The sequence below is a fragment of the Bradysia coprophila genome, unplaced genomic scaffold, assembly GCF_014529535.1.
Source record: "Bradysia coprophila strain Holo2 unplaced genomic scaffold, BU_Bcop_v1 contig_358, whole genome shotgun sequence".
Lineage (NCBI taxonomy): Eukaryota > Metazoa > Arthropoda > Insecta > Diptera > Sciaridae > Bradysia > Bradysia coprophila.
In genome coordinates this window covers 1778904-1802236 of record NW_023503616.1, presented here as the reverse complement: position 1 = coordinate 1802236, position 23333 = coordinate 1778904, and the positions used below count along the sequence as shown (strand labels likewise).

At 33.4% G+C, this 23333-nt stretch overlaps 1 protein-coding gene across 4 annotated transcripts in view; it reads right to left on the bottom strand.

The window, feature by feature from the left end:
* The window catches only part of LOC119081729 (cyclic nucleotide-gated cation channel alpha-3), a 144839-nt gene that overhangs the window by 103512 nt on the left and 17994 nt on the right, over positions 1-23333 (bottom strand). For all 4 annotated transcript variants that reach the window (XM_037190890.1, XM_037190891.1, XM_037190892.1 and 1 more), the window contains exon 2: positions 21243-21464. In XM_037190890.1, coding sequence (XP_037046785.1) covers positions 21243-21453 — 211 coding nt within the window. In that variant the 5' untranslated portion in view covers positions 21454-21464. The remainder of the gene's footprint in view (positions 1-21242; positions 21465-23333) is intronic.

Sequence of the window (23333 nt, the reverse complement as noted above, 5' to 3'; positions counted from 1 at the left end):
AGTGTCACAATTGTGTCGAAATATTTTCCGTGTTTTTGTCGCGACAAAACAAAAAAAAACATTGTTTTTTCATCGAGTAAAAAGTGTTTTAGTGTTCAAATATTCCTTGGCGACCTAAAGACTATGCCCGAATACAATGGAAAGCATAAGAGGTGAGTTTCTTTGAATTTTTTCGGTGAATTTTTGTGATAAAATTTTCCATACATTTTCGGGAAACTGTCCTGTCATTTCCCAATGACGGGCCTTAAGCGAAGAAATTTAAAAATATTAAAGGTGCCCATGGTACTCATTGACAAAACACTAAATTTCGTGAGCTATTCTTAAGAAACCGATTTGACATTTCTTTCTAAATTTTCCCACTTTTCGTCATCAAAAGTTGGAAAACGAGGCAGGAAATTGGAAAAAAAATCCCAAAAATAGTTTCTGCTAAATAAGGGATAGGGATGTGACACCCCTCTAACTAAAGGTGTTAGTTATCGTAAAGCTCCTCAAAAGTTGACGCTTTCGTACTAATTTATTTCACCGGAAACGTACACACATTTAAACTAAAGCGTTTCCGCTAAAACGTAATTTTTCACATTACACCAAACGACAATATTGTTGTTTGTTTACATGATTGGTCACCACAAATTTTTCATAATTTCGTTGGCTTTGACAAATATTTTAAGTAAACCGCTTAGTGAACTGTAAAAAAACAGAAGAAGCACATTTCCGCACAAAATCTGTATTAAATCACATCGAAATCACCGAAATTATTACAATTTTCACAACCGACACTAAATTTTTGTGTTTGTGATTTGACGTTTCTAAAACAATACTCATGTTACGATTAACGACTTTGCCGACGATTTTCTTCGTTAAACCATATTTGTCTAAGTTCAGAGTGGATGGGATTTGGGTGTGAAATTGAGTGGGAAGTGCTATTTTCATAGATTATCTTTTTGTAAAATCTTTTAAATGACACAATATTTTGAGAAAAAAATCGATCCGTCCCTTCCTTATTGTCTACTTTGTTAACCGGACAAATAGTTACAACCTTTTCGACACGACAACCCTCATTAGATTAAAATCAATCGGTTGGTCAAGTTCAGAGATATAATTTTTTGAAAACATAATGATTTTTGAAATTGCACATTATGTAAGAGTTGTTATTATTTTAAAATGTTAAAAAAAGGAGATTCTAAAAATACTAGAGGAAGATAAATTCAAATGTCTGTTTAAAAAAAATATCAAAACGCTTTTGCTTGTTTTAATTTGACGAGCGGGTGATTGGTAGCCCAAGTCGAAGACTACTGCCAAAACGTTCTACCTACTTACTTACTTTGATTTATACAATTTCACAATTTCTGAAAACCATCCGATATTTTTACGTTATGTGAGTAAGAGTCTATAAAATTCGATGTATTATGCCACAAAATGCATAAAACTGGATATGTGCTTGCATTTATCGAAGACGAATATGATTGATTGCAGTTTAGGTTATACTTCCAACAAAGTATACTAAATTGCAACAAAAGCAATAAATTTTCAATTTAAATTTCAAATTTATGGTCGACATAAAAGGAATATAAAAGTTGCGTTTAAAAATGCATTTGCAAATGGTTTTCGTTAATGCTAGATATTAAACTCCAACAGCACTTTCCTACAAATGCCTCGAGCCATATGAGATATGAAATGATATCAGAATCATATTGGATTTATCTGCATCATACGACCGACGGAACTTTGAAAAGGTTGATGAAAAACTCAACATTTTTCTTTTCGAAACATAATGTTTACGTGTGTCCCGGCCTTGTTTGCTCACTTTTGTGAAATTGTTCGAAGTATATCACTCTGTGTAGTGCGGTTTGTATGTCATAATCTGTAATGCCCAAAGGCGTACTAAATAACGTCAGATTATCGTACATCTTAAGGCGCATTGACTGAACATTTTCATGAAATTTTAGGTAATATGTTCAAATTGTATATTTTTATACTCATATATAGGATACACATAGGATATGATTCGAGATGAGCGTATACTAACAATTTGAAATTTTCATATAGGCGTTGGAATCTGTATTATATGATACATAAAGCGAGTATCTAACTTGAATGGGATATTAGATTATATTGCTTAGGTTGGTTATCGATCGGAATCCAATGGTTTAATTGTTGAATGTTGGGAATTTGGGGTTTCCGAATTGGTTTTATTATATAAAAAAAAAATTGTTCAAAGTTTTTGGATTAAATTGTTTGAAGTAATCGATTCGCATAAATTCACTTCTTAGCTATATTATCTTCGTGAAAACAGCGTCGGTTCATGTAAACATTGCAGATAAAAGCTTGTCTTTTTATAGTGTGTTAAGTTCTATTAAGTCGAATTATTTTCGTGGTTTGAATTTGAAATTTATTTTTGTCACATGGTATCGGGAGACTTGGCGTCATTTCATTTTTATAATCTCTTTTTTCTTCTTTCTTACATGACCTGCATACATTCCTGGGTTTAAAAACTATACTGCTGTACGTTAGTGTTTGAAACAATACTATAAGCCTTCACCTATGTGATCCCCTGTTAATCTTACAATGGCTGTAAGAATAGGTGATGAGCTCTGGCTAGTGTTATGGAACGAAAAGTATGATAATAATGTTGAAGTGATAGATTTTTTTTAGATCAAACACTAGTAAATACATTACACAAAATGAAGTAGTAGATTTGATGATTTTGTGGGTATGCGATGGTTAATACTAAAAGGTTAAATTTTACCAATAACGCTCAAATCTTCTATACTGCATGGTAAAAATTAGTTATAATACAAATATCATCAACGACAAACTAATTTAACATGAAAGAAATATGCTTTAATTTCGTTATCCAATTCACGTCTTACAAAGCCAAAATCTTTTGTACGTAAAATGAGGTTTTTATAGTAAGGAATTGTATCCTGAGACATGTTGTTTTTTTTAAAGAAATTGTTTGCCATTAAAAATGTTTAACAGAGAAAAGTATACATATAACTCAACGTTCTGTTCTTCAACAGCAGACAGGGAACGACGACTGACCTGATTATGTCAAAATTTCCATTTTCTTTTTCGAAATAAAAATCCTAACAATTAATTGTGAAAGTTTTTGTATATACAAACGGTACGAACGTATGTAACGTACATACGTATATAGTATTCGTTAAATATAAATTGAATTTGCTGTGAGATAATTGTGTGAGGAGAGTGCAGATGCATTGCATATACATAGCTCTCACGACTAAAATATTGTTTTTATTGTGAAAAGGGAAGAGGAAGTTATAATTTTTAACAAACTGATTTTTGCCTAACTTTCTCCATAGGAGATCCGATAATTTTACTTAAATTTAATTACAGGAAAAATCAATTTACTTTTAACTTTGAAATACTTGCATATAACAACAATAACTCTTATACAACGTAAATTCAGAAACGAATCGATAGAAATGTTTTGTTTCAATAAATTGTGTCATTTATTTGATCTACAAAACTAGGGTTGTCCTCTAAGCTTGCATTTTTATCCGTATTCTGTTAAGCCGCGGCTGCGACTTGAGTCTTTGAGGCAAATGTATTAGGGAGATTTCGATTTTCATTTATCATATAAAAGTTGACGTAAGACTTGAAAATTATAACTAAATTCTCCATTCAAAATGTATGAAGAGTACAAATCATAAGTTTTACGACAACTTACAAGTAAAGTATAAATAAACGTCGCAATTTCCCTATTACTGTGAACACAATTTGAGGGTTTCAGGATTTGTTTCAAATAAAATAGCATGTCAGCAAATTTCCTACAGCTGAATGTGGCGCTAGTTGCCGGGTATTTATTTTTTGGTTAAACACGATCCATCTAAATCATCTTCTTCTCCGGTCGATTCATATTACCACAAAACGTCTCGAAAAATAACACTTCTCGTCTTCTTAGTTAGGAAATAATGTTACGTTTCTCCATATAAAGGGAGTGAAGATATTCTGTTTTATTGTGTAAGCGGAAACCAGACAACAGAGGGATAGAGAGGATTGACAATCGAAATAAATGTCCTATTATTATAGATATCTAGATAAAAATAGTGGTCGAATGAAAGTATCGTTCTTTGGAAAATACTGGCCAATTCAAAACTTCAGAGACTCTAAATTGAAAGTAAGGGTGCTGTCAAACAGTATACGAGGTATACGATAATCTCCTCGATTCAATGTTCAAGAGAAACAAAATTTTCTTTTAATACTTAACACACATTTGATATAAATGGAAGTCCCGACTCTGAGTAGGTAATGCATCTCTATGACAATATGCAAATACAGATTAGAGTTTTGTAACAATAACAATTCAAATAAAAATTTATTTGAAAAAGTTTTTCTATTTATTCAAAAGAACACAATACAAAACCACATTGATCGGCAGCAACAAAAAAAAAATATTTATGCTCGAATAAGAGCTGACTAAATTTTCCGCGATACTTTCACGACACTGTTGAAAAATGCGGCATTCTGAATAAATAAATAACAAATAAATAAAAGAATACTCGTGTATTTTTGTATGGTTGGTTTATATATACATACATACATTCCACTCATATTGTATTTTATTTATGAGAGGATGTTTCACATCTTTTTATATTAAATACGTAATCATATGCTCCTCCAATCCAAAAACCAAATCAATTTAAACAGAACAAATACATTTTTCATGATACGTAAATACAGAAAGAAAAAGCCGTACTGAATATACAACAAGAAATGAATTGAAAATGACGATTTGGGGGAGAAAAATTTTCCGTACATTTGAACCTGTATTCAAGTGACTTACAAAGAACGCAAGCTCGTACAGACATTCAGCATAAAATCTTGGTGTCAAATGTGTCGTCATTCAATTTAATGCATGAATTTTTATTCGACAGACATTAGCTAAAATATCAAAAAATAAAATTTGATGAACATCAGGCTAGAGTTATAAAAAAGGAACTTTAAGATCCAACAATTTCAATAAATTTATCTATTCATTCGGTACGTGTAGTGCACCTTGTGTTCGTATGGTAAAATGTCATCAATGTCGATATCACCGATGTGGAATGAATAGATCAAGTATATGTATTCATCATTTGCGAATGGGTGCATCCACTAGAGATGAGCAGGTTATCCGAGCCTGGTAAACGGCCCGAACTGAGCCCGGCCCGATTTAGTTTTATCTGGTTTCATTTTACTTCCGACTGAACTCGGATCGGGTTTTCAATAAAATTTTGATCCTACGAAGTAGGAAAACTCTTCACAAAATATTTTTTCTAGAAATGCATCAGTTATATGAGTTTTATCGGATTTTCGAGTTTCAAAAATGCAATCCGGCTCAGGTCGGGTTTTAGTTTCATCAAGCTTTGAGTTTCGAAAAATTAATTCTGCAAAAATGGTAAACCAATTCTAAATTCGCTTCAAAATTCAATTTGAATTTTAAATCCTAGAATGGCTAACCAGCTCAAATTTAAATGACAGTACAGTTAGAGGCAGTGAAATTTGCTTCAGCTGTTTTTCAGCTGATTCACACAAACAATAAAAACTGTCCATGTAAATACGGTTTTGCCACTTCCACGCGCTCCATTAGCGAACGATTCTAAAAATCGACAAACTCAAAGTGTAACAAATGTAACAAAGAATTGAACTTTTTACCGAATTACCGCAACTTCCGGGTTCGGATCTGATTTTTGAAACTCTCAATTCGCCTATCTTTACCATCCATCTATTTTCATAGCTGAGTGTTCGGATCAACACAGAACTAGGGAGGATTTTCATCAGACACGAGTGCGCCATACATGCATTCACAGCTGAATACGAGAACATTGTCTGTCGGGAAACCCTAAGAGTAATCATGTCCGGAGCGATAGCGGAGGACTTGACGCAGTCTAACTTCCAAAAAAAGAACGAAGAAAATTTTTTGAGACGCGGCAACTATATATAGGCGAGAAATTAAGTTTCTTTCCTTTGGCCTGTATCACCACAAATCCTACTCTATCTTATTCGCGCTTCAAATACGAGCAAAACGAGCTATCACTCGACTATGTAACTTTAAAATTGCCGGAGATACATCGTTTTGAAGTTGGTCATTTTGATAGAAAATGCACCAAATTAACGTTTTCCAAACAATCAAAATCTTTCAACTTACTCTGTGTGTTTCTATCTGTCTATCTGTCTATCTATCGACGGTCGATCTCGGAAACTAGTCAGCCAATCTCCATGAAATTTTGCAGGAACCTCAGGGTGGGCATAAAAATGAAAATGTGATACGCCACTACCCCAGGAAAAACCAGAATTTTGTTTTATTGGCCTCGAAGTGGTTTCTGAGTGTGGTTTTCGAGGGTCGGGAACGCGTTTTCAGCTGTAGCTCAGCTGTATTGAAACCTGCAGGGGCGTGTGACCCATCAAATGAAAGGTATTCGCCACACGAATCGAACAAAAAAATAATTAGAAAAATTGGTGCAGATTTGGTTGAGCTAGAGTGGTCAGAGTGACCAAATTTTGAGCTACTCGAGCGTAGGATGAAAGGACTAATATTTTTTGGCTTATGAGAGATAGAGATTTACTTTCTTCGGCAAAGTCTCAGAGTTTTACGAGTAGAACACATTGGCATATGTGAAAAATTTCGAAAGTTGGAAATGGGTGGGTCAATTATGTTTTTAGAGGTATTTCTTGAATGGTGGCAGATAGAGAGTTACTTTCTTCGGCAAAGTCTCAGAGTTTTACGAGTAGAAAAGAAGGGCATTTGCGAAAAATGTCGAAAGTTGGAAATGGGTGGGTCAATTGGGGTTTTGGAGATATTTCTTGAATGGTGGCAGATAGAATTTCGTCAAATTTTCGAATTTCGTCAAATTTCGTCAAATTTCGTCAAATTTCGTCAAATTTCGTCAAATTTCGTCAAATTTTCGAATTTCGTCAAATTTTCGAATTTCGTCAAATTTTCGAATTTCGTCAAATTTCGTCAAATTTTCGAATTTCGTCAAATTTCGTCAAATTTTCGATTTTCGTTAAATTTTCAATTCTCGTCAAATTTTCGATTTTCTTCAAATTTTCGATTTTCGTTAAATTTTCAAATTTCGTCAAATTTTTGAATTTCGTAAAATTTTCGATTTTCGTCAAATTTTCGATTTTCTTCAAATTTTCGATTTTCGTTAAATTTTAAAATTTCGTCAAATTTTCGAATTTCGTCAAATTTTCAGGGAATAGTCAACATAGCGGTCACTACACAGCTTACATTACAATTCGGAATCAATGACACCTTCTCAATGATACAAACTTAACGACAAAACGTTGGCCACGTTTGGCTAAAAATGTATATGTTATCTTCTATGAAAGCGTTTCTACACGTTAAGTTATATAGAATTTAGGTTTTCGTATTATTTGCATTTGTAATGTGTGCAACATTTACAACGATTTTAATAAACATTTGGAATACGACTTCAAATGTTACTCTTACAATGTTCATAAACATATTTCAAGGTTTCATATGAAGTAATGAATAAATTTACAGATGAAACGATATTTATTGATATCTTTTATTTTTGCATAATTAGTATAAACATTTTTATGCTCAAAATAGCGGCAGAATAAAATCATTTGCATACATAGTCCATAACTTAAAAAATTAACAGTGTCACATCTTCACAAGAAGACGTAATATTGCACCAACTTTTTTACTTCAAAGTAAAATATGGTTTCATTGAGCGGCGTCTTACAACTAATATTGGTATCCTATGGATATAGATCGTAAGTGCGCTAGGTTAGAATGGTCCGGAGCACTGAGTATGAGTATACTAGATGCGGCACCTCACATTACGCATTTTATGCAAAGATTACTGTGTAGAGGTAGACTTTACTATTGCGAATTTTGACAACATGCACATACTTGAAACATTTCAAATCAAAGATGTGCAAAATTAGCGTAACAAAAAGACTTTTGAAATTTTTGCATATCCTGTGTATAAAAAGAGACAAAATGTGGAGCCTTGATTATCAACACTATTTTTGTTCACAATTATGGACCATTTCATCATTGGTACGTATTAGCGTGTTACTAAAACAACTTTATGCAACTCAGCATCACAATGGTATCAGCTGAGTTCTTTCGAAGTTTGACACTAAGTCAATGTGCCGTTCTGAAATAATTTAGCCGCCGCCGATCCCTTACCAGTCGGCGCACCGCCGCCGACTATTTTAAAACCGGCACACACCTCTAATTTTCGTCAACTTCCGACTTAACTTCTAAAACGACTGATATCCCGGCAAAAACTCTTTCAGAGCAAAGTTGGACGCAGTCTACAGTCTATGTGTGTGATAACTTCTAAAACAAGTGATATCGCTAGAGGTTTCTCAAAACGCAAAATTAAATTTCACAGCCAATTAATTGAAATTAGCTGATCTAGTTTTCCAAACCATTCGCCAATTTTTTTTTTTCAGAAAAAATTTTAACCAACAGAATTTTGACTGAAAAATTTTCAACAAAAAATTCTGCGTCGCAAAGTGGCAGATGCTCACGGACAAACCTACGAGAACATTTAATCTGCCGCATGCGACGCAGAATTTTTTGTTGAAAATTTTTCAGTCAAAATTCTGTTGGTAAAAATTTTTTCTGAAAAAAAAAATTGGCGAATGGTTTGGAAAACTAGATCAGCTAATTTCAATTAATTGGCTGTGAAATTTAATTTTGCGTAACGACGCTGACATCGTCACCTCTAGCGATATCACTTGTTTTAGAAGTTATCACACATATAGACTGTAGACTGCGTCCAACTTTGCTCTGAAAGAGTTTTTGCCGGGATTATACCTAGAGAGGAAATTTGTAAGACGAAATGTGGTCCCAACATTAGTTTGTATAAGACACACATTTCGTAAAATTTTACACCAATACATGTATGCGTTGACACTTTTAATAGTTCAATTTGCCTTCTTACTTAAGATGGCAAACACATACTAATAAACATTTCGTATTTCATGTTGAAACCACATATTTTACGTAATTTTGTTCGAAATTTCCTCTCTAGGTATAATTACTCTCAGGGGCAACCATAAAACTAATGACACAATTTATAGCATGAACATGTCGGATCTTATCATTCCATGGCTGTATCACAGAAATCTCCCAACAGACCTCAACTTGCATCTATCTTCAAAACATTATTCAATTTTAACAAATCGAAACCAAGATAGATAGATGTACAAAACAATGACGATGTAGCGCATCGTAATAAATTCTCCATATTTAAATACGAGATTCGTTTGACATTCTAAACTGCATTCAACAATGAAATTCCCTTACAAAGGCTCAATCAATCACTTTAAAAAGTTTTTATTTTAATACTAGGATTCTGTTCCACAAAGCGTTTTATAAATCGTTTCCTATGTTCTTTTGAAATGTCTTTAACCCGCTTAACAATTTCTTATGACAAGCTAACACCCTTTTCACAATATAGAACTGGTGCCACACATATTCACATAACTGTAGCTGCAAAGCGAACTGCATTGCATTGACGTCATTGATAGAATAGTTGGGAGTTTTATAAAATAGCCATTGTGGTAATTTTACAACACAAACGGTTGTCCTGTCATTTACTGATAAATATGGATGTGTTTCGAGACCATATAAGAAAATAGAGTTCAGTATTAATGAATCGACTGGCCCTGAAGTGGATTCAATAAAATAACAGAAAATTTATATTGAAAGTATATATACATCGATATTCATTCCATTATGGAGTTGAGAGTTGAGGTTTACCACCATACAACTGAAATGGTATGTAAGCAAGTGTTCCATAATATATCACTTCAGGAAATTTCCTTTATTTGTAGAATAGGGATAAAGTCGGTCAGTATTTTAGTTTTATCTTACGTTGGTTTGAGAGTGGAGCATTCATGCCGCATTGAAGACTAAAAACGTTACGTATATTATTAGGGGTAAACTTGAAAATTTCAACATCGCATCGTCTACTTATCGAATATATATAGATAAATATTTCAAAGAAGAATTTATGCATGCAATTATTAGTGTTTTATAAATGTTCTGGACACGTTTAGTTTAATAAAAAACGAGAAAATGAGATTAGATTGTACTAATTGAAATATGTGGTAACTCGAAACTTAAATTTATTGAAAAGTTGGTTTCGAAAAGCACATTCTACCTTTTCGCTTGCCACGATAAAAAAGGAATAGAATACTTTTGAAGCCAACAAATATAGGAGATTCCGTCCTTGTTTGGAACTTAGTATTTTGCCTTGGCAATTTGGTTTATTTTTTGAAATTTTTATTTTGCCACACGGCAAAATACAAAGATCCAAACAATTGCATAAGTTACACTTTTCCATCTTTGGGTCTATTTCGGATATGGATGTGATTTTTGCAAGAATATAGAAAACTTCCTCCAAAACGTCGAAAATGTGGAAATTCACATCTATTCGACAATAGTGCCTGAAGTATTGCCTGAATCTGTCGACAATATCGTTAAACAACGATTCTAAATTGCAAATAAATATTGATGAAATCTTCGAACAAAATTATCCGAAATTTTGACATATTCATATAAAGCATGACCGTCGGATTTGAAAACAGAAAAGCTAAAACAATTTTTACAAGAGAACGACCAAATCCAGTGTATGATATGGAGTTTCCGCTATTTGTACTTGGAAGATAAAGATATGCTGTAGCCAGTTATCAGGACTCTTTATCTGGAAGTAGGTGTATTATTGAACTGGGCTGAATTTTATGTCTTTTGTGACTATTTGAAGGTTTTGTGTGATCGCAACTCGTTGTATTTAAACGTCAGAGATGGCTTTACTGCATCACCTCCTCAACTATTAACATCACATGAAGTCCAACTCACACAGATCCAAATTTCTCTTTGTCATTTACAATTCAGAAGCATGATGCAATCATTACTTTCATATGTTCATTTGAGACGAATCATGCTCCGTTATCCGTTAGCCAGCCTTCTATAACTCCACAGAGATTATAACACTGCCTCAAATCGAAGCAATTATTATCATAAATTATTGGTTTCGAAAGATCGAATGATCCTGAAGAGAACATAATTCGCGAAACCTATGATGTTGAAGTCGTTGGTGAAGTTGATGAATTAAACTTGGAGCGAACAAAATTGAAAGACGCTTGCGACCTTACAATTTACACCAATACCAAAGGTACTTCAACCAATCTGGACCACAAACTGGTGAAATTGAAGTATGTCGAATTTGAACAGTTCGATTCAGTTCGACTAATCAATAGCTAGATGTCAGTTACACTTGTTATATTTACTTTACAGTAGGTATGCAATACCTAAAGAATGCCACACGAAAATAGCAATGGATTTACCTATTTTTTCTGCAGATTTTTAAAGAAGTTTTCGACGAAGTAACGAGGAATCAAGTAATAAAAATTATTTTCTTGTTGGAACACGATCACATCACAGTAGTAGTCTATAACAAACTCAGTATTCGTAGCACGTACCGTTAGCAAAGGTTTATTAAATTATTTGCAGATGTGTTGGAAATGTGTTAGAGAAGTTTAGTTCACATTGTTCTTTTTATAATCTTCGGAAGCTGGATAATAAAAGTGCAGCGTACTTTTTAAGTATTTTATGCCAAACTAGAAGACAGCAAATAAATATGAAAATTTAATCTGAAATCACATCGATTTTCACTCATTTAAATTCGAGATGGAAAATAACGGTTATAGCTAATAGAATTTGTAGCGACAGTTAGTTTTATATTTGGATTGATGATTCGATTATTTATTAAGAGAGTAGCACAGACATACTTGTGTGCTTGAATGTCATTTCCACCCACAACGACTTTTGCACGGAATGCAAGATCCTCTTTGTAATAATTTTTCAGGCACTAAATATGTGTCCCTCCCATCAGTGGATTCCCTCGAGATTTTTTTTCTTCAATAAACACATCGCGAGTTCTACTCTTCGTCATTGTGCTGAGTAAAAAACTTTTTCTCAACTCAGTAATGAAAAGTAAAACTTTCGCGGCATTCGTTGAGAAAACTTTGTATGCAAGTCGATTATGTAGCTTTTTGGGCTCCAGATGTGTGATGTGCCGCAGGCCGAGTGTAATAATACACATCTTGTGCCTAAAAAATCACCTTGTATACAACGTTTTTCTGAATATAGGGAACGAAAGTTATACTTTTCGTCACTTAGTTGAGAAATGTCTTTTTATCTGAATGCCTGCGGTCTCTGGAGAAAATCTTCACATCCAGTGTATAAAAATAGTACATTCGACGTGTACTCGCCTTCGGCTCGAAAAACAACCCTCCCAAACGCCATAACAAAAAATTTCCCAGCAACACATTAAAGTCCACGGTGGGGCTGAACGAACTTTAAATAAAAGTGTAAGTTAACATCCCGGGTTTTTTCATAAGTGCTATTCAAGTAAACAAGTTTTAGCAAAATCTCCTGAGCTGTTTCTGAGAACCAGCATTATCGTCAGCCAGGGCTTGTGAAACACTGAGGACTTAAGACCGACATTAATCAAAATAATAATCAAAATTGTAAACTAAAAACCGTTTAATAAATACAAATAAATAACGAAACTTTGGAGTTGATAGAGGGACAAATTCTAAGACTTACAGTGTAAAAATTATTGCTCTCGACATTTTCTTCATGGAGCAATAGCAGTTGAAAGTCAAAATTTCAGCATCTTGAAAGACTGATATCTCCCTTACGAAGTAACTGAGGAAGCCTCTAAATGGTAATCCCAGACTAGTTTTGCAAACCCATTCGAATAGCAAAACAAATATTTTTGAATCGACGTTCTCTGTTACATTCTCAGAAATTGTTCTTTTAGGCTACCCTCGGTAAACTTTGGCCACTTCTATACCTTTCTGGTAGGATTATTACATGTCAATGTAATGCTCGTGTGATAGCCTGGGGTCTTACCTTTACAACGATACCAAATATGCCATGCTTAAAATTGTACAAGAAATGTTAATGAAAGAGTTTTGCATCGAGGTCGTTCTACTCGCAAATCTAGAGCTATCTAGATTGTGAAAACTAAGAGTGAAGGGACGACCAAGACGAAAGATATTCCGTTTATTCGGGGGAAACGTTTCTATTGGTTAATATTGCGACGCCGGTACACCATATTCCACTTACTACTTAGGAGAACTTAACCCACGATTTTTACTATTTTAGTCTATGGCTTTGATTGGAAGATATCTAATAGATATTATCTTTACCTTTTATTTTCTGTGTTATGTGTAGATATAGAGTCCGTAATTTCCTAGAAATAAAAACCATAAACCCTCGTTTAAATCTTTGAACGGTCATAAATACCAAATTTGCTCATCTTCGAACGTAAAGTTAAAATGATGAAGAAGTTTTATCAAAATAACACATATGCTAGTGTGCATTATGTACGTACGGGTCTACAAATAAAGAAAACCAATAATTCGTTTCACCCATAAAGATTAAGAGAAAGCATTTGCCCTTTCCTGTAAAGTTTCCATTTAACGGCACATTGGATCACAAGAGACTTCGTGTATAGATCGAATTTTTTCGGCATAAAAGACTTTAACAAAATTCCCTTAAGTATTTCATCACTTCACTGGCACATTTTTATTTGGAAAGTATGTCGTAGCTGTGTAAATTTTGAATGCTCTGAAGTTAAACTATCTGCATGACTTTTCGCTTGCAGCACAGTAAAACATATACATATTTTTACCATTGTATGTGCCTCTTCATTTGCTTCACGTCTGGAACTTGAATGTGAGATTATACATCATCAGGAATTTTGACTTAGTCCAAAGAGAATATTTTCATAGGTGTGTGCTGTGAAAGATGTAAATGGAATATATTTCCATTCCGAAGCGTCTAGGTACATACTATAACTATATACACACACGGTGGCAATAGCACACTCATCTAAAATAATTCCCTTTATGGCATCATCTCCATTTTAAATTCATTTTGGGATTCATGTTTTCTTGATGGCCTGGAGATTTTCGTTATTTTTTATAGATGATTTCGAATGGAAACTAGAAAACAAAAAGCATGTATTCCGGTCGGCTTTATACAGTTGTGTTACTTCTGTGTAAATTGGTACAATAATGGAACAAACGTGGTAATTTTTTGATTTTTCGTTTCGTTTTTTTAGCGCTTTTCCAGCATTAAATCGAGCCCATGTACAAGCAAAAGGAGAAATATACATGGAATATTCGTTTTATGTCAGTTTTTCATTTTCTCTGCTGGAAAATATATTACAATTGCGAGATCGCGCCATGACTGTTAATTTTTGTTTGTTATTTTTCTTGTGTATCGTGTGAGAGATAGTGTTGAAATTCTATGGGAATTTGGGATGATATAATGAAATTAAAATGTGAATGGGCAGATTTTTATTCTTCAATTGGGGAAAATATACTTTTTCCGTGAGTATACGATGTTATGATATTAAAAAAATAAAAAAGCCATAAATAAACCACATGGGGTTCATTTTCAGGCATTTTTCTTTGCTACAATGCTTTTAGAAGTCGCTTGTTTGGTTATATATACTTTTTATATGATTCTGACTTTTTTATTCAAATATTCGCTGTTTTTAGTTAATACGAAGAGTACAACAAAGTCATGAGAATCCCTCTTTGAATATTAGAGTATTTCGTCTTTGTGTTTCTACGGTATCAAAATGAGGATTAGGCTAAATTTATTCTGATTGTGCTTAGAAATTCCAACACATTAACACTTGTCAAGTGAGTTGCTGCTGCACTATTCGCGAGCTATGAAATTTTCAACTTTAAAAGTCAATTCGACAATTTTTCGACTACTTGGAAAACAAGCTATATCCGATATTATTGAGTTATAGCTCATTCAATTCTAGCGAACGGGTGTCTGTCATTAAAAAAAAAATCCATTTTGTGTGTAATGTGTCTAAGTGTCATGTGATGTAGAGGGTAGTCAAAACATTTTTGTTAGCATTAACTTGAGGAAGGAGCAACACAAAAAGTTGAAACATTACAGGATTGTTGACCTATTCACGGCCGACAATTTGAGTCCACACTGACTTCCGCACTCACCACCCATGGCCAGCCATCAGTCAAAGTATGGTCAACTTTCAAAGTGTGCTGTATCTCTGTAACGTCATTATTCTGATGGGCCGACTACATATTATGTTAGCTGACCTCAGCCACCATCACATATCAAAATTTGACCTTAAAAGTTTTGTGTTGCAGGATTTGCGGACCATTTGAAAAAAAAGTTGACCGTTACGGCTGGAATAAAAGAGTAAATTTGAACCAAATTCTCGTCCAAAATAGTCTGGGGGACAATTCTAGCCCATGACCGATCGATTTCGAGAGACACTTTCTGAAAAAACAATATTTTTTTACTTTTTGCTCATAGTCGGGAAGCCCCTTTCACGGAAAATCCCAATATGCGTATGAGATCTATAAGTGGACTTAGCACCCCCATTTTTTGGCATATAGCTGTGTAATGCATATTGCGAAGACTGTAGTTAAAATAGCTGTGTAACTTATATTATAGCTGTGAGATGCGTTTCAAATCTATCTCGAGAAATAAAAATTTTTCCTAAACTTTCATGAATTTTGCGGTCACCCATCCAAGTACTAACCGCGCCCATTGATGCTTAACCTGAGAATCCGACCGTCACCTATGCTGCTGTTGTGCTAATTTTGCTTTAATACGTTCCTATTTCGAAGCGTTGTTACCGCAATATAAATTCTGCAGCTATATTATAAGGCACACAGCCTAATTCAAGTCTGTAGTTTTCATATTTAGCATTTTTACTTTGGTGAGTTGTCATTGGAGCATTGTTTCAGGTTCTGAAAGAAAGTAAATTGAGACTGCCTGCGTGAAGAATCGCCCATTCAATTGTTTTCTGTGAAATGCCTAGTTTGACATTTGGGAGCAGTTACTTGGCTTAATTCGTTTCTAATGTATTGAAATTTCTGATATATACTTTCATTCGTCTGTGTTTCCACGGATTTTGACTATTGAAGAGGTATTTCTATAACCTGACAATCAAGCTGTATTAAAATCAGCCAAGCTATTTTACGATTTTTCTTTATCTGTTAACATTGAGTCCGACCAAGCGTCAGTACGAATCACAACTTGAATGCATGGTCCCATACATTTTCTGATATGCAGCACACAGCTATATTTTTCATACGTCAAATATGCGTTACACAGCTATGATATAGAGTACACAGCCACAATATGCAAATCCTAGCTATAACATGTGTTGTCGATGCATAATGTAGCTCTGTAATCTATAATATAGTTGTGTAACTCGCATTGCAGGTAAATAACCAACATTAATAGGATATGCGTTCAGTAGCTATATTTTTATAAGTCTTGCAGCTATATTATAAGAACTGCAGCCACATTATAAGTTACACAGCCTTTAACGATATCCACGAATTTTCCGTGTTGACTGTAGGGAAATGGTGTAGCGATGCAGAGTGAACATAGTCTATCTTTAAAACATTGCTAGGCAACCCAGAACTACATACATGCTGTACCTGTTGCAATTCAACAAATTGGAGAGGTTTTGCGATCATGTGCATATCGAATATTTCACCTACGGCGTAGTATAGATCGGTCAAAAACCCTTAAAAGAGTAAAAAGTTACGCAAGTCCTTGTGTATATTTCCATTCAACTGATATCGTTGTAGGTGACACTTTCTGCGCTTGTACGTAAAGTACCGTAAAGTAAAATTCAACTTTTCATCACTCGTAACAAAATGTACTATTTCAACTCAAAATGAAATAGTCTGTCAAAACGTTTATTACTTGTTACGATAAATAATTTTCTATTTATCATCGAAGCAAAACAATAGTCAATACACTGTTGTCGGTCGGAGTTGTTTTCACCGAAAACCGAAAATTAAAAGCTAAAAGATTTGAAATTAAAAAACTAAACAACACAGAATTGAATGGCCTGACATATTGAGTTTGGTCATTGTTAAGTGAACACTGCAATTTGGGATTGTAAATTAAAATCTATTAATCATGTCTAGAGTAAAATTAACTGACAAGTTGTACAAAGAGAATGAGGATCATGTAAGTATTCACCGAAATGAACTATTAGGAACATATAGGAACAATGTAGTCACATATATAATTCTGTATTAATATACGAGCTCAGCATGAATTAGGCAGCTTGATAGATTACTGTTGTGTAAACTCTCATATTCTCTGTTGCTAACGTTTCCTTAAATTAATACACTGCACACAAATAAAATAGAACGCTAACTTACCAACAACAACAAGGGAGAACCAAGTTAAAATAAAATTTTGAGCCAACAAAAAAAACTAAACTTTTTCAATAAATAAATTGATTTTCTGCTTTTAATGGAAAACTTGTTATTCTCAATTTAAAATTGTGTATTTATTTGTTAAACTGAAATCCATTGACTTTTTATATGTGCAGAGAAAAGCTGAAAAGCTTTTATATGCATGCATATATATAATATCCTGATCGATGCATATAATACGTATGTCATAATTCACGTTATGTACATGTCTCCGTCCCTATATTATATGAAACGCCTAGTCAAAAGCTGATTTCAAGCAGAAATTTTAAAAGCTTTTCCGTCATTTTGAATTAGTTTCTGGTGTTATTCCAAGATTGGGTACGATGTGAAAAAGAGTCAACTATCATACTGTGCGGAAATTTAAATATTTATATTCCAGTCAAAAATTTTTGCATACATTTCTATCACATAAAGATGCCTGCGAACACTATACGTGTAACACTTTAATAGATTTAGTCTATGCGGTGAACATAAAACCTTTTTAAATTCATTCTTGGGTGGTCCATTTTTCATTACACTTGCAGAAATAAAAGTGAAATGTGTCATGTTCTCTTATTTGGGAGTGGTTACCGCAAGTATTGAATCTGAAGTATAACCAACGTTATACATACATGAGACATAAACATGAGATTTGTAAAAAAAACATAGCTAACGCCGACCCGTACGAAACACATATTCGTATCAAAAACCTTTAATGTGAAACTCTTTATTTCTCTTACTTCATTCTCGTCTCTACTGAAAAGCTATTCGCCCTTTAAAATCACTTAACACTCTTTGCCTTGTTGTCATATACAAATAAATTGCCGGAGGCAATACAGACAGCCCTGTACGAAGTCAACTTTCATAAATTCCGATTTAAACAGCTATATACCGATATATTTACCTATATTTTCCTATAAATAAACATTTCACAGATGAATATGCTATTATATTGCTATATATGCCTGTATATAGCTCAATATAGGTGAATATAGATATATATATAGATGTCTATATATGGAATGCCTGAAACACCACACACACACATAACCAATTACTTCTATGTTAACATAAACTCTCTAAGTACCATTTTTCCCAAGATACATAACTTTTAATAAAATCCAATATGGCCGCCGGCAGCCATTTTTTTAGTACACCGGAAATACTACCGACGCTTAACATTCGTTAATACCTTTCAAACAAAAAAAAATCATGACATTCGGTCAAAATTTACTCGAAATATTGACAAAATACCCCACGTTCACTGTACGGCCGAGTAGCCAGATAAGAGCTCACTCCAAGAGATCTAGCTCACGCTCCGGTACATAATCTATCGAAGTATTCGTATTACGTCGCTATGTGTACAAGCAGTGTTAGTCCCTAATTATTTTTTTGTGCTATACCTGTTTCCTACCGAACGATTTTATAAATTTCTGCAGTGATCATTAACTAATAATAAAATGAGGTAACGCCCTTATATATAGCAAAATACATTGTCTTAGCATATATAACGAAGTAAAAGAATTCGAACAAAAATTTGATGTTACCTTAACAAAACGACTAACAGATTTTATGATTACATCGCGATAGGTCTCCCACTTGTAAAAGCTTAGCATGTGTCATGAAATTTTACTAGAAACTTAAAACCTAATATTATCATTTTGGGTGTTGTTTATACTCTAGCACTAATTTTCTAGCCACTTCCATTCCAACAGTATACAAGGTTTCTGTTTAAATGTAGTCAATGTAATATTTGCATTGACAATATAAGCGTAAACAAATTCTAAAATAAATCATGTAGTGTTGATAATGATCTAAGAGATTACTACGAACATTAATACTGTTGATGTTTTATTTGCTGTTTTGTCGGACAAAAATACAACCTTTTCCACTCATACACTTCTCTACAAATATTGAATGTAAACTATATGCTATGCATACAATTTTCCGTCTATTTTCCATTACACATTTAAGCAAACGCAAAAGCTGTTTTTCCATTTGAGCGAGCTTAGGTATGCAATTGGATTGTATATCTTTAAAAATATTAAATTTCAATTCAGTTTGGTAATCGGATCCATTTTAATCTTGGATTTGTAATTTATTTTATTTTGTGTCATTTATTACGTTGCACTTGTCGTTTTCGGACTAAAGAGACATCTGAAAAGCTTCACTTTTTATCAATTTATTGGGTAAAATTTAAATTGAAATTAAGACAAAATGTGCACCATTAAAGCGAATTTCCCCGGATAGTAATCCGGCTTTAGTTTGAAATTTCAGTTTCTTATGTTTTCTAAAACTTTTCTTCAGTTCGTTATCGATTCGATCCAGTTTTCAGTTGCATATAAATGCTTTTAAGACTTCTTCGCCGTTATCGTTTTAAGTTTTTAGTGCTAATAGCGTTATATTGATAGATGATGAGACCAAAACATCGATAAAATAGATTTTGTTGCCTGAACATTGAACGAGAATACTACGTTCTATTATTTGTTAAGTGATAAATTAGCCTCTTAAAAGCTTTACCTGGTTCATACTCAAATAATCTCATTTAGCCATGGTATATGTATTCGTTAAATAAAAACGTATTACCATTTTATAGTCAACAAAATGTAATAATTGCACTCAACGCTAATTAAGTATTTTAATTATAATTTTTTAAGCAAATTGGTTTCGAAAATGCATCGATATCCTGGTTTAAAACTGTCATATAACATTATTTCGGATTTATGGGACAAATTTGGTTAAAAATTAAGAAAATAAAATTGAATTTTCTGATTGAAATTTGGTTTTGCCTTGCAGAAGTTAAGAAGGTACAAGGGCTTAGCTTCGGACAGAACTAAAATTCCACTCGTAGTTTTCAAAAAGGAGAATATAAGAATGGTAAAATGTATTGCCAATCGACTGTACAGTTTGAACTACAGTTTTCTATAACAACAAGGTACCATTGGTTAAGGACTTGCGCCACATTTACCTTTTGAGGGTTTTTTGAATGATTTTCACCAATTGAACATCTTGTTTCAGGTAACATCACAATAATTTACCAGTAATTATCAACTGCCGTGCTTAACATTTATAATACCACATAAAGACAACCTGGATTAGCCAGTCGCATTGTATCAGATAATTCCAATGCTACAATGTTTGTAACAAAATTTAGTCCCAAGTCCATTATTCCCTGTATTTCGTGCGGTTGTAAAATAATATTAATTTGTCATTTTCTACACACAAAATACAACATTGTCTGTTTAAAATCAATAGGATTTCCACAAGTGGCAGGAAAAAAAAGAAGAAGAATCAATCTTTTATATCCTTCCTAAATACATGACAATTATATCAGAAAAGGGATGTACATAAATCCCTTCGCAATAAGCATACTTTATATGAAAAGAAAAGATTTAAGTGAAGTCCAATGTAAACAAAGTATAAATAGCATCGGACAATACATTTCACTCATCTTAGCTAAATTTCTAAAACTCTGTCCTTTCTCCTTTCTCTAAATGTTTGCATGGCAATGTTGGTTGTAACGAACTAGAAGGACGACTTTTGTGTACACAATAGAAAACCGAAAAAAAACCTTTACCTTGGTACCACCACATAAACACAGACATAGATAGGCATAAGGTATGTTTGTCATGTTTTTGTTGCTACATTATATATCCTAGCCAAAATGCAAAAGGATAACGCACGTACCTTACCAATCCGTCCAACAAGAATAAAAATTTTATTCTTTTTTATCAGGAAAAGAAAAAGGGAGCAAGGAAACACAATCTATGAAAAACAGATTTGGTTATTCACTGAACGTACTACTGACGGATGAAAGGGTCGATTGTTTTCATTATTTTAACTTTTATCCTGCACCATATGTGATAAAGGCAAAAATTAAGCCCTGGATTCACAAACAGTATACAGAAATTGAAATATCAACAGAAAGGTTTCTTTTTCGTTTTTTTTTGTTTCGTTACCTGGTATATATCGAGGTCCATTTGGTTGACCTAAGCTACCATATAAGGCATGACTGGAATCACCGCTGCCAGACACAACAGCTATTTCATCTAATTCATGACCAGGAGATGAACTATTTGCGGAAACTAGTCGCGTTGATGATGTTCCGGCTGTACTATGTGACTCCTTGCGCCCTCGTAGAGATAATACCAGCCTTTTGGCTGTTGACATCACAATGCTAACTGTAAATTGAAAAAATAAATAAAACGTCAGGATTAGGTGTTATGAATTACTGAAATTTTTAGGTTTAATAGGAAAAATTGAAATGCAAGTGAGTGATTATTGTTCCGGAGTGATGAGATCATGTGCCATCGTATAGCATTTTATTTGACTGAAATCCATCGAATTAAAAATTAATTATTTTTCTGTTGACAATGGTTTCGTAGCAGCGACATCTTTCAGTGAAAGAGTGAATCGTTTTCTATCAGTAGAGTTTTGATTGAATAGAGAAAAGACAACTGACGCCGTAATCCCTCTCCTGAGCAAGTCAAATATTTGACATAAATTTTTCTTAAGATCATAATATCAGTATATTAATTTTCCACTTCATCAGAGCCCTCATACGTTTCTAGGTGCAGAAGCAGACCATCCAACCACCTGTTTTATTTCAATCGTTTCATAATATGTCTCATTATATTCTCGCACCCAGTAGATACGAATCCATAACATGTTGTTTGTACCTCATATCCATTCGCGCAATAAATATCTACATAACGACGTATTTGCACGGGAAATGTTCTGACATTTCTTTAAAAAAAAAACCGAAAAGGTTTTATTTCTGTCAGTGTAGGTTACATTATCATTTGATTCAATGCAATTTGCGTTTCGGTTTTCAGTCAGAGAATTGTCGATCCGAAGAAAAAACCTTAATTCCGCTTTTGAACAAGTTATATTCAATCAAACAGATGGATGGCTCCGAACAGCATTCTTTATGGCCGAAAGAATAAAAATTTCCATTTTATTTTGCTAAAAAGATTTCATTTGCTTTATTTCACTCTGGTGCACAGTTTTTTAGCGATGACTTAAATATACATTAACCAAAGGGTTATTAGCCATGCATATAGAATAATAAAGTTTTCGATGATGAGTGTGCTATTATTATGAAAATCCGGAAGACATAAATGATTTCTGGCATGAATTGCAATACTAACGTTCGGAATACGAGTCCGATATACTTTGAAAGTTCACCGTTATACTTAATTTTGACTTTTTTTTCGTCTACTTCATTCGTCTTTCTTCATCAACTCAAGGATATGTTTTGCGAGTTTTCATTTTTTGATATAAAGCTAAAATTAATGATTTAGATCGACTGAACAATTAGAGTAGAAATTCGTGTATAGAAATTTAAAGCATTCCTATGAAGCAAATTAAATTGGCGAAACCCTTTCTTCTCATACGTATGTCGGTAATCTTCATAAAATAAGAATCGTCCTTTGTTTATAACAGCGTCATTGAAAAGTCTAATTGAACAGTTCAGTTTCAGTACGGAGCGTTCTATTTTTAATTGGCTTTTAATTCGACAAAGTACTTAATCGTTGCACTTGTAACATTGTGTGTCATAATGCATCGGTATTTAAGTAGAATGTATGATTGTTACGATCTCAGAAAGTTATGGGACATCATTTCGTTATATTATATTGTTCATGAACAATGATTCTAAATGGAGATTACCATTCTGAAGGTGAATTGAAATTTTGTTTCTTTTTGGTGACATTATACGGTTAATTAAAAATGATGTTATAATGGGGGATATAAAGTTTCTCAAGTTATTCTTAATCGATCCAAATCATTATTCTAAGGAAAAATTGTTCTACTGTATGCCAGTACAAAGCTTTGGCCAGTAAAATGTTCCGATTTTTTTAAAACCTGTTTGAAAAAATTAATTTTAGCCGAAGCAGACCAGCTGCTAATTATTTTACGGAGGCCGAGCAACTAAGGTTCTATGAGTTGTTTTTCATTTTAAAATATCAATTTAGTGCGAGATATTCACTCGGCAAATTATTAAAGTAATCATAAACTGTATTTTTCTGCTTTGATTTTGTCGGCTTACC